At 41.2% G+C, this 18,731-nt stretch overlaps 1 protein-coding gene and 1 long non-coding RNA gene across 2 annotated transcripts; both read right to left on the minus strand.

Moving 5' to 3' along the window:
- Nucleotides 1-481: 481 nt before the first annotated feature.
- Nucleotides 482-11,678, minus strand: SAXO1 (stabilizer of axonemal microtubules 1; the record flags this gene model as incomplete). Its single annotated transcript, XM_064643161.1, is given in 6 exon segments — nt 482-969; nt 971-1,032; nt 1,034-1,302; nt 5,215-5,385; nt 5,388-5,439; nt 11,499-11,678. Coding segments are annotated over 6 exon segments (837 nt in total), but the record flags the coding sequence as incomplete, so codon positions are not given.
- A 1,609-nt stretch (nt 11,679-13,287) lies between these two features.
- Nucleotides 13,288-16,490, minus strand: LOC135406642 (uncharacterized). Its single transcript, XR_010426392.1, has 2 exons — nt 15,502-16,490; nt 13,288-14,787 (listed from the first exon to the last, which is right to left on the minus strand). It is a non-coding gene; the product is annotated as an uncharacterized LOC135406642 (long non-coding RNA).
- Nucleotides 16,491-18,731: the final 2,241 nt, after the last annotated feature.

The raw sequence follows: 18,731 nt of genomic DNA on the forward strand, positions 1-18,731 counted from the left end.
GCTAACTTCTTTTATACAATTAACTGAGTGACATCTACCTGGGCTGGTGTGGCCAGCACCGACCCGCTAGAGGCCCTCAGTCCCACTCCCTGGTTATGCAAGTGGGATCTCTTCTGCACACGCGTGAGTAACTCAGGATTCCCCTTGCACATGTGTGTTATACCTCAGGGGTCTTTTCTAAGTAAGTCTAGGGGTTTTACTTCATCTCCCTCTTCTTTGCTTTGCCTTTCAAGTGCCCTTGAAAGGCAATTAATCAATCAGAAGAGAGCAATTAATTTGAGTTTATGCAAGATACTTATTTCAAGGACAAAGTTCCTGTTTATCAGTGCTTGTTTTCTCATAACTTGGCAGGAAAAATAGAAACTCACAGGTGGCTGGGCCAAACACAGACCAAAAGTATCAGTGTTTAATTAAGCCCTGATACACTTATCCAGCAATGACTTTTAAGTGTGACTTCAGAGCATGTAATTTACCTGTTCTGCCTCTGTTTTTATGGATGTGGCTGAACCCCCATTACACCAATAATGATGTATATTACCACGAAGTCTCTCTACTAGTGTCTCAGGACACCTCCTTCAATCAATGACCAAATGTTAGGTGGGGAAAATAAAAAAAAATACAGAGAAACAAGGATCGATGTGTCTTTTCCCTCGATTTTGTATTCTTCATTTATGCAAATGATCCAGAAAAAGTCACTGACAGGGAATTAAGTTTATTTTAAGAGCTCTCTAAATGCAAACCCAGTGATTGGTTTGAAAGAAGGTTACAAAAAAAAATCAAACTGTCATTTGTAGCTCACTGAGGCCCTGCTCTTTGAACCCGTTTCCAAGAAGGCTGCGTCCGCTCTCTTTTTACTTAAGTTTCCTTTACAGGCACTCACTCTTGGGAGTAGTGATATAGAGACTGTGACCATCAGCATCAGTTCCCTCAAAGATGTAACCAGGTGGGTCTTTGTAATAGGCCATGCATCACTGTGAGTGAATGAGGTGCATGATGGGTCTGAAAAGTAGTCAAGAAATATATTTTTTTTTGCTAGGAAAGTCAGCTCCAGAGCGTGAGTGATAGGTTTTAATTTCTTGCACAGCCAAGGCTTATATTCTTCTTTCATTACAGAAGAGCTAATGAATGGCTCAGTAATTTTTTTAACGTGGGCCAAAGGTTGGCACATCTTGGCTGGCTTACCATTTGGGTGCTTGTAATATATCTGAGTAGTGGTGTAAAGGTCCATTATTTCCAGAGGAGGAAGATATACATCAGGTTTTCTGGTGAATACAGGAGGGCCCTGTAATTTAAAAAGATTTGCTCTCAGTCACACTAGGAATCTGTCACAAAGCTGCCTAACTGTCTGACCAGTGCTGTAGCCACAAGACTGTGGTTTTTTACCCTTCCTAGCAACTTTTTACCCTTCCTAGCAACTTCCCCTAGAGAGCATTATGGTTACTGGTAGGAAGTTGAAATTAAATAGTCTTGGAGCTAACCCAAGGTGGTTTTTGTTGGTTGTGTTGTTTGGGATTTTTTTCCCTCCTTCCAAACCACACTAAGGGTCATGAGGCAAATAAGCTTCCAGCTAACTTTGCACAGGAAGGAAGTCTAGATTTCGAAGTATTATAGAGTAAATGATGCAATTAGGTATCAGCATATTTGAACACTCTATTCCAAACAGAGTTTGCCCCAGGTGCTCTTGTTTCTCTAGGGCAAAAGGAGATGTCCAGACACCGCTGCAGCGGTGAGATGCTGACCTTGTGCCCATGTCCAGGCACATCATTTTGCTGGAGTAATGGTCCAACAGGATGAACCATGAGTATATACATATACAGATGTGTTATTGCAGCAGCAGCATTAATAAAGCATTAAAAAGTGAAAAACCTATGAGGTTCAGCCCATCTCTAAGCAAAGGCTTGTTCAGAGATCTCACATTTCAGATGCCAACCAAGAGTTACCAAAAAGCTTTTTAGGTTCCATCTTTGCTGGAAAACAGTCTACGCATTTTAGATATAACCTCAGCTCTTGCAAAATATTCAGAATATGATAAGCAAGTCCATCTGTCTTAGGCATTATGAATTTATTTTACTTTGTGTAAGCCAGCAGTGCTACTATTCCTTCAAAATATGTTACAGTTTTATCGTAACTCTAATTCTTATCTCACAGATATTAATAGTCTCCCATGTAGCACAATCTTGAAAACATTAGGGGGTACAGGAGGGAATGGAGGATATGAACCATATGTTGTTGGAGGGTTAGGCAAGACCTATACCCAAGCAAGACTAAATTAAAATTAGATTACATATCTGCAGACAGACAGAGACAGCTATGTGTGTAGCCTGGAGGAGATGAGAATTTTGAAACCTTAAGTTGCAAAATCATCTGACATGAACTCTGATATACAATAGCATCATTTTAAACCTACAGTGTCATTTGGGATATGGTGTGTTTAGTCGGAAGGAACATGACTATACAGTAGGAAAGGTAATTTAATACCAATGCAGCAATATTATATATGCTGTTCAAATATTTCAGTTACAATAATTAATTGAATAGAATGTTTCAAAGTTTCACACTTGAGTAGGTGTGCTGGTTTCAGCTGGGGTAGAGTTAATTTTCTTCCCAGTGTCTTGTATGGGGCACTGTTTTAGATTTGTGCTGAACACAAAACTGGTAATACAAAGATGTATTTTTTAGGCCTTTTCTGCTTTTCACACTGCCACACTGGCGAAGAAGTTGGGGGTACATGGAAGGCTGGGAGGAGACACAACTGGGACAGGTGACCCAAACTGACCAAAGGGATACTCCAGACCATATAATATCATACTCAGTATGTAAAATGAGAGGAAGAAGGAGGAAGGGGGGGATATCGGGACTGATCGTGTTTGCCTTCCCAAGTAACAGTTGCATGTCATGGAGCTCTGCTTTCTGGGCAATGGCTGAACGTCTGCCTGCCCATAGGAAGCAGTGAACGAATTCCTTGTTCTGTTTTGCTCGTGTGCATAGCTTCAGCTTTACCTATCAAATTGTCCTTATCTCAACCCACGAGTTTTCCAGCTTTTACCCTTCCAGTTCTCCCCATGATCCCACTGGTGGGGCAGTGAGTGAGTGGCTGCATGGAGCTTGGTTGATGGCTGAGGTTAAACCACAACAGTAGGGATCAGTAAAACCTAGCAACCAACGCTTAGAGAATAGCACAGTGAAAGCCTGTATGTTTTGTTGAACCTGGGCCTTTAAAAGAAAATTCATTCAGTATGCAGCTTGATTTTTGAGGGGGTTTGGGCAAAGATTTCCATTTGCAGTGTTTTGAAAAATACCGCAAATTATAACTAAATGTGTCTGTGATACATTTTATTAGACCTCTGGAGCTACAACTAAGGTGCTGACCTAAACACCTATAAAAGACGAAGTTATATATCTGTTTCAGATACAAAGAAGTTAAGGATATCAAAACACAGAAAGAAAGATCCTTCACTTGCACTAAGCAGCCTTCTTTTATTGGTTTCACTGAAGCTATTCCAATGAATACCATCTGTTGACATTGCCTATGCAGAACTAGGTGTTCAAAATTGTGTAAATGTGGGTATTTTGCACTTGTGGGTCATAGACTTCACAAATCAAGTCATTCTAAATAAGGAGCATTTCCTGTGTGCTTAGTGTAAAAATTGCAGTTTATGGTGTTGCAAACATGCAGCTGCACTAAAGTCTGACTTTGACTCATTTCAGCCAGGTAATTTTAATGCTGCATTCACATACCTTTCCTGACTTCCTAACTCCCTATATAATTTTGAATTTTAAAAAATAAATTGCCTCTGTACATTGGGACAAATCTCAATGTCAGCACCAATCATAAGCTATTACATTTGCACAGGATTATAAAAATAAAATAAAATAAGTAAAATAGTTTAAGAAATACACAAATTCTAACTATCTGCCTACCCATGTTAGCTAGCTGAAAGGTGTGCAGAGGGGAGGGAAAATCCTCTAAACTTTCTACTTATGACTTACTACCTAAACTAGCATGGTTGTTGTAACTTCCTCATGCAGAAGAGAATTTCTGCTGGTGGAGAAGGAAATAAGCTCCCACAAGGACAAGCCTCCTACACCAAGGTAGGAGAAACAAGGGCATAGGTTGATGCACACTTTGCCTGTTTTACCAGCAGTAGAGCTTGAGTGCATTATGTGTCCATATTTCCTGGGTACATGTCCAAGTTAGAACAGCTGGGACCAGTTCATCACTGGATGGGTGTAACCCAAAACTCTGTGTTCTATAGCCTTCCATGCCATTTCCCAGACACTGTTATCAATAGACCATTTACACCCTCTGCCCAGAGCAGCCTGACTCCTCAGGGTATAAACTAGGTGTTAAGAGGCCTGTGACATAAGAGGATGCTCCTCTCCTCACACCCATTGTGGAACTCCCCACCCTGAGAGAGGTACTGGGCATTCCTGCCTGAACTGGAGGATATATAACCTTGGGGTCTTGGGACTTTTTTAACCACTCGTGGGATCCAAAGGAAGACTGCAGATCACCGCTCTCAACCAGACTGCAACCACCACTCTCAACCATACTGCAATCACCACTCTTGACCAGACTGCAACAGCACTCTCACCAATAGGTTTTCCCCTCTCCTTTTACTTTGGACTCAGGGGGCCCAAAGAACACCACTCTGTTCATGCCCCAGGGTGCTGGGTTATATATTTGGGTTCTGTGGGTTAAAACCAATTGTTTGTCTGTATAATCATACTTATTGTATTATTTTATTAAATTGTTATTATGACTTATACTCTCTCTTTTGAGTTGGGTTCATTTCCCCTGCTGGTTTACCTTTTAAACCAGCACAGTACATCTCTTGTACATTCCTGGAAAAACTGCAGCATACACAGAAAGGGTCCCATGCTTCATGAACTGCTCAGACCTAGCAAATTTTACATATTTTAGATGTGTCTGATCCTCTGCATGTGTGGATCAGCCCTGGAATACATTCAGACTATCCTAAAGGTGATATTGCTGGATATAGTTGCAGGAATTCCCATGGCCCTTCTCTACATAGGATGCCTGTAGGCCTGTCAGATATGCAAAGGAAGTGAATTCAGAGAGCTCCCAATGCTGCTGTATGACCATCAATGTCTGTCTGTATGGTTCCTTCACAGCTTGTTGACATACATATAGAGAAGGAATAAAAACTTAATGCTTTCTTTTAATCTGTCTTCTTCAAAAATGAACTTAACCGTGAAGTTCTGAAAGAAGCTGCAAGGAGACATACCTTTCTAAGTAGTTCTTATATGCATCTTGGCACTGAAGATGTGTCTTATCACACAGGAGAGGCATGAAGCTACTCAAGACATAGGAGTCATGTTTGTAAGTGGAGGTCAAATCCATACTCTCATGTCTCTTGACAAGTTTTCAGATGGTTTAGGTTTCTCTGGCAACACTTCATGAGCTATGTAACCTCTCTTGTGAAGAATAATGTAGTTATTTCTTTTGTGCTATGGAAAAAAACTATGTTCCTTTTTCTGGACACACAAAGAAATTAATACTTCCCCTTCTCTCCACAACATAAGAAAGTCTGGATATGATACAAGCAGTTAGTGAAACACATGAACCTTTTGCATTTGGAAACACACACACTGCAAAAGGAGCTGAGGCAGTTCTCAAAAACCCCAGGCAGGTCAGATTCCCCCTTCTTTCCACTTAGTGAAGGTGATGGCTCTACATAACACTGTCTCTGTTCTACCATGGAGTTATGCCGCGAGACATAACTCCTTTTAAAGGCCAATAATTATAGCAGGCTATCTAGTGTGTACAGGAAACATACAAGGAAGGCAACAGTAGCCTCCCAGACAACACACTGTACACCAGTTCAGGCCAGGATGGGGAGATAACATCAAAACAGTTTTACAGCAAAACACCAGTTGAGCAAAGCAACATCAGCATGGTCGGACAGTCAGCTTTTTCTCAAGCACTGCTTTGAAAGAGCTATTTAAAAATACTGGGGTAGTGTTACTTAATACTAACAAAACATTGCAGAAACAGATGGAGAAGAAAACAGCATTACCATCCAACTTTAATAACTTGAACCTATTTCACTGCCCACATCCTTTGGTACAGGGCAGAGAGTCTGCTGCCTGGCACCAGCAAATTCAGTCTCTTACATCAGAGTACTTCTCCACCTGTGTGCAGAATCTGTTTAGACCGCTGGCAGCCAGTCAGGAGAAACAGTCAGTACAGGATCTATTCTAATATTAGTATTGCACTTTGCATCTGGAGTAATGATGCATCTGAGTGGGCAAGAGTCTGAGCCTCTGAATATACTGTATTACTTATGCATTTTAGCAAATAAACAAGGTTCTCAAAGTCTGTGTACAGCAAAAGGGAAGAGAATTCACATGACAATGTATGAGGTATAGGGGTAAAAACAGAAATGCAGAAGCAAAAAAATAACCAAGAATATCAAGAGGTGCTTATGTAAGTATCACACGTTACAGCCCCTTGGCATACTTCTGTCAGTAATTTGAAGCCATTGTGTTTTTTAAGAGGAGTCAAGAAAAGACAAGCAGGAATAGAACTGACATTCAGCATTTTCAGTAGCAGGGAAACTTCAGTAATGGAAAAGGTCTTTCCCAAGCCACTACTGCACAATCCTACGTTTGAAACAGTCAAGGCTGTTCCAGAAGCAAGTAACAGATTACAGGCAGACAATTCTTCAGCAGTGTGATCAAGTGTTTTCTGACAGTGGGAATACCTTTTTCCACTCTGACTACTGCAGTACAATAGAACCTGCAGCAGAGATTACAGATGAGAGATTGATCTGCTGATAAACCGATGGTAACCTATATCCAACACACCATGACAAGTGGTGCTGTCTGCAACTCCCAGACCTTATCAAGGGGTCTTGCAGTCACAACACTCAGTGAAATGTTACTAGAGAAGGCTGGTGATGAATCAGTATTTCCTTGCCTCACAGTCCCTGTAGTTATTTTCATACACTCCGTCAATTAATTTTCTCTATGTTTAGCCACACAGAACCAGAGTTTTTAGTAGCGCTCTAACAGGTGGTGGCATTTTTCCACTGCACCTTAGCACTTTCACACTGGGTATGTTTTCTTAGCAGTGTTTCCCAGAGGACAGAAAAACTTGCAATCCAATGACTAACTGTTAATTCTCTGTGTTTTCAACTCTTACAAAGGGAGGTAAGTTTTATATATTTGGTAGAGTACATGGTCTGAAGAAGTAAATATAAGTAGTTTCTGTCTTAGTGTCTTTCTAGTTTCTTACAAGTCTGAGATTTTTCTCAGAAGTTGTACAAAATCCAGGGGTAATAGTTAACTGTGGAAATCATTAGCCTTGTCTGAGCAAGAATAGTTTTGCTAATTGAACAGGAAGTTTCTAAACTCCTTGACAAACCCCACATGGTGACTGACTGCCCCTCCTTGCCTGCCTTAAGAGGACACCAATGAGCCCACAGTTTAGTCACAGGCAGACACAAAGCTGTCTAGCTGCTTTGGTTCATTCTGGAGATAGAAGGCATTTATAGAAGTGCAGGCTGCTCTTTAAAACCTGCTGATCTTTTCTATTGTTTCTGAAAACTTCCACAGAAACAGAGACATCCCAAATGTAAGTTGGACATTTCAAACTTCATCAATCACATTTGCGATTAAATCAACAGTAAAAAGGCATAGGTAGGGAAAGAAGTTGGCAGAGTTCCATGTCAGGATGGGTACTGCAGGAGCTGGTAGAAGACCTCACCAAGCTACTCTGCATTATTTACCACTGGTCCTGGCTAACTAAGGAAGTCCCAGTAGAACCGGATGTAAGCAAATGTGATGCCCATCTACAAGAAAGGCTGGAAGGAGGACCTGGGGAACTAGGCCTGTTAGCCTGGCCTTGGTGCCAGAGAAGGTCATGGAGCAGACCTTCTCGAGTGTCAGCATGTCACAAATGCAGACAACCAGAGGATCAAGTCCAGCGAGCATGGGTTTGTGAAAGGCAGGTCCCAGGTCCTGCTTGACCTACCTCATCTCCTTCTATGACAAGGTGACCTGGTTAGTGGATGAGAGAAAGGCTCTGTATGCTGTCTACTCGGACTTCAGTAAAGCCTTTGACACCATCTTTCACAGCATTCTCCTGGCATAACTGACTGCTCCCTGGCCTGGACAGGTGCATTCTTTGCTGGGTAAAAAACTGGCTGGATGGCCAACCCCACAGCATTGTGGTGAATGGAGTTACATCCAGCTGGTGACCCATCACCAGTGGGTGATCCCCAGAGCTCAGTACTGGAACCAGTTCTGTTTAACGTCTTTACTGATGACCTGGACAAGGGAATCGAGTGCACCCTCTGTCCATTTGCAGATGGCACTAAGTTGGACGGGAGTTGATCTAATGTTGATCAGATGACACTAAATTGGTCTGCTGGAGGGCAGGAAGATTCTAAAAGTTATCTGGATAGGCTGGATCCATGGGCCCAGGCCCATGGTATGAGGTTCAACAAGGCAAAATGCCAGTTCCTGCCCTTTGGTCATGAGAGAGACTGAAAACCTGAAAGCCTTAACGTAAACCTCACAGAGTTAAGGTCTCAGACATCCAGTAGAAGAGAAAAGGAATGTTACCACGCTGACTGGATAAGGTGCTAGATAAGGTGCGGTTAGAAAAGAGCATCTTGGGAGGCAGTATAGCCCTTTTCTGGGACCAACTTCCTTATCTTGGGTAATTATCTCTAAAAACAAGTTTGATGCAGCATTACAATTGTGGGGGGAGGGGGGTTGAAACCACGAGCCCCTCCAATATCCTTCTGAAAAGCTTGAGAATAACAGAATGTGTATGTGCAAAAACTAGTCTGTAAATAGCGGGACTGTGCACCCACCCTCTGTTTACCTGCCATCCAGAGGAACCAGACTAGTGACAGTGCTGGAACCCTGGGTGGTAACCCAGATCTTTCTTCTCTACCTCTATTTCCCTATCTTTTTCTTTCTCTCCTCAAAAGTTTAAATTGCTGCTGCTACAGGCTGTTAAAAGATCTCTGTTGCTGCATGTTTTCAAAAAAGTTTAACCCCCGACCTGTTTACAAATGTTTAAATCATTCCTGCTACAGGCCATTCAATCTATCATAAGGTTTAAATCATTCCTGCAAGAAATAAAGCTTTTTAATTGATCGTTTGGCATAATTTTCCCCAAGGTATCCTGAACATTGGCTACTTCAGAGTAGGCAGTCCAGGACTGCCCTCTAGGGACCCGACAGGTCACAACACCCCAGGCAGTGCTACAGGCTGGGGGAAGAGTGGCTGGAAAGCTGCCCAGAGGAAAAGAAACTGGGGGTGCTGGTTGACAGTAGCTGAACATGACCCAACAGTGTGCCCACGTGGCCAAGAAGGCCAATCGCATCCTGGCTTGCAGCAGAAATTGTGTGGACAGCAGGACTAGGGAAGGGATCACCTCCTCTACTGTAACAGGGAGACTACCGGGGTGAAACAACACTGCTCAAAGTTCAACAAAACAGCGTTTATTACAAAGAAGTAGCAAACAAAATGAGAAACCGAGAAAGAGGAAAAGGAAACAAGTCCAAGACAACCACTGACTCACTCAGGTGTTATTCACAAGTTTGTGAATAACCCGGAATGTTCAAGATTCTCAATATAATGAGCTTCTGCATTCTCAGGGTGTCAGTAGGCTCAACACATTGGCAGGCATCCCTATGAGGAAAACGTGGTCTCCAATGTCAAGCATGCTGCCTCTCCTGAGAAAAAAACCTGTCTGCTTTTTATACAGTTAGTCTGTGATGTCTACCTGGGCAAGTGTGGCCAGCACCGCCCAGTTAGAGGCCTTCAGTCCCTCCCTCCATTATGTAAGTGATACCCCTCCCGTGCCTGCATGCTGCACATCGAGTGTCTTTCCTAATGAGTCTAGGGGCTTACTTCAAGACCCTCCTCTTCACTTTCTCCTTCAATTGTCATTGAAGAGCCATCAGCCAATAGCCAGGCTCCAATTAATTTCAGTTTACTCAAGATGCTTCCTTCAAGGACGAAGTTCCCCTTTATCAGTGCTTGTTTTCTCATGACTTGGCAGGAAAAGAACAGACTCTCACAGGTGGCTCGGCCAAACACAGACCACAGGTAATAGTGTCTAATTAAGCATGAATACATCTACTCAGCACTGGTGAGGTTGCACCTTGAATCCTGTGTTCAGTTTTGGCCCCTCATGACAGGAAGGACGTTGAAGTGCTGGAGCGTATCCAGAGAAGGAAAACAGAGCTGGTGAAGAGTCTGAAGCATAAGTCCTATGAAAATGGCTGAGAGAGCTGGGGTTGTTTGGCCTGGAGGCACACGATGGGGGCTCTGGAAAGACCTTATTGCTATCTACAACTACCTGAAAGGAGGATGTAGCCAGGTGGGGGGTTGATCTCATCTCCCAGTCACAAGCAACAGAATGAGAGGAAATGGCCTCAAGTTGCACTGGGGGAGGTTTAGGTTGGTTATTAGGAAAAATCTCTTCAGAGAAAGGATCATCAAAGATTGGAATAGGCTGCCCAAGGACATGGTCACCATTCAGGAGATATTTAAAAGACATGTAGATGTGGCATTGAGGGACTTAGTGTAGTGGTGGGCTTGTTAGGTTAATGGTTGGACCTAATAATTTTAGGCCTTTTCCAACCTAAATTATTCTATGAGGACAAATGGGTGGTGTTAGCTGTTAAGACTTTTTTAATAGCCCCTGGCATCTCTAATTCAGTTCAGCAAAGGCAAAAGTGATATTGCTCAAGACTGAGGAAGAAAATAGGAAGTAAACAACAAGATCAGGCAGCAGCAACTGTTTTGGGAAAGAGAAGCTGTCAGATTCATATTAAAGGATCAGATTTCTATTTTTTATTAGCTCCTACTGTGGACAAGTGCTTGCAACATCACTGCCAGCAGCAAGGAAGTAAATTTCATCAGGGAAAGGGGCACACTGTAAATATGAGGACTTTCAAACATCAAGACTAAGAAACAACAGAACTGAACAAAAGAAACAGCCCAGCAATCTATAGCAACTGTCCTGAGGAAATGTCCACACTTCCTTTCCAATCATCAAGATCACCATATTCAGGCCTCCTTGGAAATCAGGCACTCACGTTACTGTGTACAAAGTACCATACCAAGTGCAGAACAAAAGAATACTCCTCCAGTAACATCAATATCTCCTAGACAACATTTCTTCTGGTTTCCCAGAACCCTCTCCAATCCAGAAAGTAAGTAAAAGCCAAGACCTTGGTTGTCCTTCTATGGCCATGTATTCTCTGATTATATCACGTCTCAAACTCTAGAAGTGCAAGAAAATGCTGCTTGCCTCCACTATATTAAGTGGCTTCAGACAGACCTTCATGCCATCTTCACACAGCCCTCATCACTGTACCACTGCATTGTTGTTCTTGTCAGGCTCCCCTTGTGAAGACCAATAATTTTTTCTTTTCTCCATTACCCAACTCTCACACATACATTATCTAAGTCCTTACTCTATTTTTGATACTTGGCAGTTAAGATGCCATCTGTGCCTTCTGGTACACTTCTTTTGGCTTAAATGAGCCTTTGGGAACAGTGAAGGGATACAGGGAGTATCACTCCACATACTTCAATGGAATGCAGGGCTTCTTACTCTTTTTATAGAGCCCAGTGGGTAGGTGTGGCCAATGATGACATCTGCAAGAACTTTCAGCTCTTCTAGAAGATAGTCAATATCTTGTCTCTCCCTCGTGAGACTGCCCTCAGGGACAAGAGAGTGGAACAGAGCCAGCAGATCTTTAAGGAAGTCTTCCATAGAGTGCAAGAGCTAGCAATTCCCAGGAGCAAGAATTCAGGCAAGGAAGGCAAGAGACAGCATGGCTGAGTAGGGAACTGCTGGTCAAAATAAAGGGAAATAAGCAAATGCTCAGACAGTGGAAATGAGGACAGATAACCTGAGAAGAGTATAGAGATGAAGTTTGATTGTGTAGGGATGGGGTGAGGAAGGCCAAGGCGAAGCTGGAACTAAACCTGGCAAAGGAAGAAAAGAATCACAAGAAGGGCTTCTACAGGTATGTTAATCAGAAAAGAAAGGTCAAAAAAGGTGTATCCCCACTGATAAACAATGTTGGTAAACTGATAACAGTGGATGAAGAGAAAGCCGAGATACTCAACAACTTTTTTGCCTCAGTCTTCAATGTCTACCTCTCTTCCCATACCTCTTGAGTGGGTGGACAGTAGAATGAGGACTGGGAAAGCAGTTGACTGGACTGGCAGCCAACCTATCCAATTCTCCCACTACAGCTGCCTTTACCAGAAATTACCAGTGTTTTTTACATAAAACTTGTGAGTCAGCTGAATTGTACCTACACAGGTGAAGCGAAGATCCCCGCCCTTTGTGTTAAAATGGTCATACAGTTTTATGTTCTTTCTTATTTCTATGTGCATCTGTCAAACTTTTGAAATTGCTGGCATGCGCTACTAATGGGAATTTTAATTGTTCCATTTTCAAATGCCAGATTTTCCACAGGTGAAGACTTATTTGAGAGCCACAGTTTCAGAGAATTGGATTTTTCACTTTTGCTTGGGTTTTTCCACAGCATTAACATGTTCTGCTGTAAAGAAGTCATTAAAAACAGCTGCAGCCATATAACTGCTTTGATTGTGGATTAGGAATCAACATGTAGGAATAAATGACAACAGCATGAATATTTAGACTGTGGCATCTTGGACTCAATCTGTAACTTATTAGCTGACATATGGGTCTGGGCAAGACCAAGTGATCTTAGGCTGCATTACCTCCTCTTATGCGTCTGTCCATATTAAACTTATTAAAGGAACTCAACTTCAGGTACACAGGGAAATATGAAAGTTTGGCATTAAGTTTTATCAACCCATGGTGCAATGGATCACACTGGCTGGATTTGGTGTTTTACTTCTAATCAAAGAAAAAGACCTGTATTTTCCTCTCCTTACATTCTTTAAAAGAAGGGTTTTACCAGTGGTGAAGTTATTCTGCAAAATCTGAATGTATTGAAAATAGAAAATTCATAATTGTATCTAACTCTACATTTTGGCTTCTTACCATGCTAAACATATACTATGGTGAAGATTAATTTTTGGCTGGAGGGTAAAAAACATCTTTGTTTCTCTGGCTAACACAGCTCATTTTCCACTAAAGATAACACAAAACATCTGCAAAAGCTGCTGAATTCCACATTTTTTGTCAATATTTACATAGGCTTTTCATTGAAAACTTGAATTCTTTCTGCACCATCCAGTATCAATTCCAGTCCATTATCCACTTTTGCTGTCTGTCACAGAAAACATGCATTCATGTTTAACTGATGTTTATTGCCAAGAAAATTAATTCTAGGAACAGAATAAAACATTTTCTTGAACTGAAATGCAATATGTAATAATTCAAACTTCTTTAAGCAACAGCTCTACCTGCTTTGATTTTTCTTCCAAAACAAATGCTCTTGAAAAAATATCAGGTGAAAGGACATCACTGAAGGACAACATCCAGGACTTGCAGGGGACTTGCAGGCCAGCAGCCAGCCAGACATACAAACACACAAAACAGCTTGACATGCAATGCTTTGCAATGCCAGGTTTCTCGCCGCAAACGATGGTAAATTCAGTTCCAAGTGTTTAGCCCACTACCTCCACGTTTATCCAACAGTAAGCAGTTGAAATATTTGTGACTAACATCAGCCTGCTGCCATCTTCTGGTGAAAAGTTAGGACTTTAAACAATCACAAATACAATTGTTCCCCTTATCTTTGAATTTTATCCCACAGGAAGGCAATGTGATATTACTGCTACAGTAATTACTTAGAGAGAAACAAGCAGGTTAGTGATCTCACAGGGATTAAGGATCCTCTTCATAAATCCTCTTGAAGTGACCCTTCACCATATGTGCAATAATCTGGACAGTGACTGTCAGAAGGATAAAATGTCTTCAGCATTAAGTAGTAATTATTATTTTACTTGGAAAAATACACCAATCCAACAACAATAAAATACACTTCAGAAGCCATCTATGTGTATGCACTGTAAATAGGAGAGACAAAAACAACAGTAAACTCAGGAAAGGCAGAATTTGCTACTGAATAGGCAAACCCAAGTTATGTTATAAACAGATGCCACTCCACTCATTTCTCCTACCAGCTACTCTTCACACTTGCCTACTCTTTGCCCAAAGCATATGCAGCTGGGAAATGTTCCTCATAAAGTGATATATCCTGGGACATGAGAAACCAGCACATGATAATTATAAGGGGAGATATAGGATTCACATGCCCAAGTTACCACTTCAAGTATTTGCTATGACGAGCAGGAAATTCTTCAGCCAACTTATCCAAGGTAAGGATAAGGAATACAGAGGAGAAAATTATCTTAAATGCACTGCGGTTTTAGTTTTGATGCCTGGAATATCCAGCAGAAAGATGATGGCAATTTGCAGTCCCTTAAACCATTTAATCCAACCATAACTAGCTTTTGATGAACTGAAGTTGACTAAAATGAAAAACTATTATTTAGAGTGCCACCATTTCAAACATTTATATGAACATGCTTGCAGTAAGATTACTCAGAAGGCAGTGCTGCCATAAGTCAACAGAGCATTGAACATTACTAGGGATAAAACGTGCAGGTCTGAAAATTCCTCTGACAGACCAAGCAACAAAAATGTCAGATGCATAATTTCCAGAATGCTTTACAAGGCTGAAAAAAATAATACAGTATTCATATGCAGTACAGCCACTCCTTTCCTTAGAGAATAGGAAATACAGACCTTATGGTGCACTCAAATATAAGCTTCACCACTGCCTGAAAAGCAAAAAAAATTGATTGATCACATCTGACTTCAGAAACCACAACATCTATACCAGTACCTATCTTCAAAACTCTGCCAAGAGCAACTATCTGTACCATCATAACACTGAAAGAAACAGTAATTTTTGACAGCTGCTTATCAGAAGGTACTGATGGAAATAATCCTTGAAAATAAGTTGCTTTTCTGACAACTTAATGAGACTATTTTTCTTTGACTTTAAAAGCAGGTGTGCTTTTAAAGTGTTCGTCTATCCTCAAATTTTCACTTTTTAATAGTTTAAGGTTTTAATATTCTATTCCACGTTTTGGCATTTTATGCTTCTACAGTACCATGTTTATGCTACGTCAGAACATCTGAGACTACAAAAACTTCCTTCTCAATCCACCTGCATTACAATTTAGTATGTTTCTATTCTTCTACTCAGCAAATTTTTTCAAAATTTCTATTTTGAAATGACGTGTAAATATATATATATATATTAATTTAACCCTCTTACTTACGCAATACTGTGAGAAAATACCACCAGATCATTAAACTCTAGGACTTTAATAAAATCAGGATTTTTAGTCAGTTCCATTAGCACTCCCCACTGACGGAACAATGGTTGCAAGAAATAATAACTGTTGATTATTACTGACTTCCAAATCTAAACCTGCTAAGCAGCAGGGATAGGCCTCAGAGACAAATGCTGTGTAAGGATTACTCACCTGACCTTTCAGAGATTGTTCCTCCTATTGCAGAAAATCTGCCTAAAATAAAAACCAACACAGCTGTCAAGCCCCAGGAAATTATTCTTGGCTCACACCAATGGTTTGCATCTTTCTTCAAGATCGACAGCTTTGATTTGCAAGAACTGGCTGTTCCTTCTTCCCAAGCACTTCAATTACATTGGAGAGTGAGGGTGTGACCTCTGAATCTCAGTCTCAGCCCTGGTCTTTACTGGTATGACCAGCTTTCAGCAATCCCAGGTCCCTGAGGTCAGTTGGAAAATCTGGGTCAAGGAACATTACCCTTGGTGGAGGAGGAACAGGCTAGGAAACGCTTAAATAAATGGCATGCTCAGGTCCACGGAGCACCCACAAGCACCAAGGGATTTTGTCCACGTCATTTTGAGGCAATTCTCTTAATCATTAAAAGGTTGTGAAGACCAGGAGAGGTTCCTTATGACTGGGAAAAGTGTCTAGTGACAAGATAGGTCTACACATCTACAGATGTGGGTAACAAGTAATCCAAAACAACCCTTCCCACATCACAACCTGACAAAAGTACAGATAGAATCCATCCTCCATGGTGACTTCTTTATTCTACATATTGATTCCTTTCACTCTCCTTTTTTTTTGTATTGATACAAAAACAGAAGTTAAGCAGGGAATTTACATGTGATTTTGCTGGTTTTATGCCTTTTCCAAATAAATTATGCTGTACTAAAGACAAGATTTGAGGAGGGCTCTACCCACGTTTGTTACAAGCGTGCTGGTGGCTAAAAAGGCCAATACGAGACAGGTACGTCCGGTTGCAAAAAGCACAGCAGAAAGACTCCTTAGGTGGAATATTCTGCAGGGCATGAATCTTTCTGTGTTGTCTTTTGTCCTCGAGAGTGATCCTGTGTGCAGCATCAGCAGCGTTATAGATGGTGTGTCTCCAGACCTCCCGATTTGAGGCCAGAGTAGACCAGTTACGTGGGTCAATATGGCCGAGGCTGAGATGTTGTTTCAGGGAGTCCTTGTATCTCCTCTTCGGGGCTCCTCTGTTGGCGGCAGTCGGTGGCAAGTTCACCATAGAGCAGGATCTTAGGGAGGTGGTGGTCCTTCATCCTGGAGACGTGCCCTGCCCAACGCAGCTGTGTTCTCAGTAACATGGCCTCAATACTTGTGACTGCTGCTTGTTCTAGAACAGATGTATTGGTCACATAATCTGACCAGTGGATGTTTAGGATTGTACGGAGGCAGCGTTGATGGAAGCGTTCTAGGAGACGCAGGTGGTGGTGGTAGATGACCCATGATTCAGATCCATATAAGAGAGTAGACAATATGAAGTATATATTAAACATTGCTGCATTTAAGAATACCACAGAAATCTAGAGAATACTTCTAAACTTTGCTTTTGATTCCCCACTCACCCTCTACAACCATTTAAATGTTTATATAGACTCAATATTGGAGTCAATGGCATACAGTCATTGGAGATATATCACATAGTGGAGTTACATCAACTTACACAGTATTGTAACGACCTCATGCAGTAATGCCATGATCTTCCTGCACTTTGGAGGTGAGATCAATCCAAATGCTACATTTTCCCAACGAAAAGCATTTAATAAAAAAAAAAATCACATTTTCTATGAATAGTGCATGAAAAGGAAAGGGAACAGAAAGGAAGGGTTAAAAAAATTTCTTGAAAAAGCAAAGGACCTCTGTTCTTGCAATGCTAGAAAACTGTAATGTCCATAATAGGGATTTAATTATGTTACATTACACTACTCATGCATAATAATGGTGGATTGAACTAGTAATAGGTAGTGTGAAAGTAAGAGGTAGGAAATTGCATGTCACTATCAGGATTGACAGAACCAAAATCAAAGGATTTAGGTTCTTCAGCACAGACTTTGCATTATGTATTTATTTGTAGAATCAGTTTGGTCCTTCTTTTTGAATAAACAAAGTTTTCTGTTAGGGTTGAGAACCATTTTACTTGAATTGAATCTAACTTTGACCTTTACCCTTGGCTAGAGCGCTTTTTAGACATGCATTTGCCAGTTCATGAACAAAGTATTTTTAATACAGCAAAAATTATGAACACTTAAGCATCTTTAAAATATGCTAGAAGAATTATCACCCAGTTTATATAAAGCTGGCTTACACTTAAAGTCAGAATTTCTTAAAACTAATAAAAGAAACTGAGATCTACTGAAAAAATTTGACTCAGGTCTTGTTCACTTTTTCTTGAGTTTGCAACATTAGGTCTCTGTGAAAACTAACACTCCACACAGTGAAAACAACATCACAAACTGAAAAGAAAAGGGATCCCTCAAGTGCTGTGTAGGGCACCCCATCTCAGGAGACTTCCACAGTTTGACATCTTATTTTCACTCTCCTGAGTCAAGGTACTGACATTTCAGTGCTTTCCATAGTAATGCACTTCATTTACAGCTGTACTTTGAAGATGGGTCCCATTCTGACAGACATTCTTTCAAGTTCTTAAACCAGTTCTGGGGCAAAATCATCTTAGTAACTCTCGCTGAAACTAGTTGTCACTGCAGCCACTCAACATCTAAGTGTCTGTGCTGGGATAGAGGCTTGAGACTTGGACAGTTAATTTTTTCCAGATGAATGCGAAAAAAATGAGGCCATGTTTTGAATTTGTGCTGGAAATAGTGTTGATAACTCAGGGATATTTGCATCACTGCTCAGCAGTGCTAACACAGCATCAAGGTCTTTTCTTCTCACAGTACCCCACCAGTGAGTGGGGTGGGGGTTCACAAGGAGTTGGGAGGGAACACAGCCAGGACAGCTGACACCAACTGACCCAAGAGATATCCCAGACCATATCGTGTCATGCTCAGCATGAAGAGTTGGGGGAAGGTTGGCCAGGGGCTGCTGCTTGGGGGCAGGCAGTGCATCAGTCAGTTAGTGGTGAGCAAGTGCTTTCATTTGCATCAATTGTCTTTCATTTTATTTTTATGTCTCTGTTATTTTCAGTACAATCCACTATTACTATTTTATTTAATTTCAATTGTTACTCTGTTCTTAACTCATGAGTTTTCTCACTTTTACAGTTCCAATCCTCTTCCAATCCTCTTCACCCAAGCAAGTGTGTAGGGGTGTGAGCAAGTAGTTGTGTGGTACTTAGTTGCTGGCAGGGTTTAAACCACAACAGTGTTTTATTCCACTCTATCACCAAAAAAAATTCCTAAGAACTACAACAGGCAGTAGCAAAA

This window comes from Pseudopipra pipra, chromosome Z (genome assembly GCF_036250125.1).
Source record: "Pseudopipra pipra isolate bDixPip1 chromosome Z, bDixPip1.hap1, whole genome shotgun sequence".
NCBI lineage: Eukaryota > Metazoa > Chordata > Aves > Passeriformes > Pipridae > Pseudopipra > Pseudopipra pipra.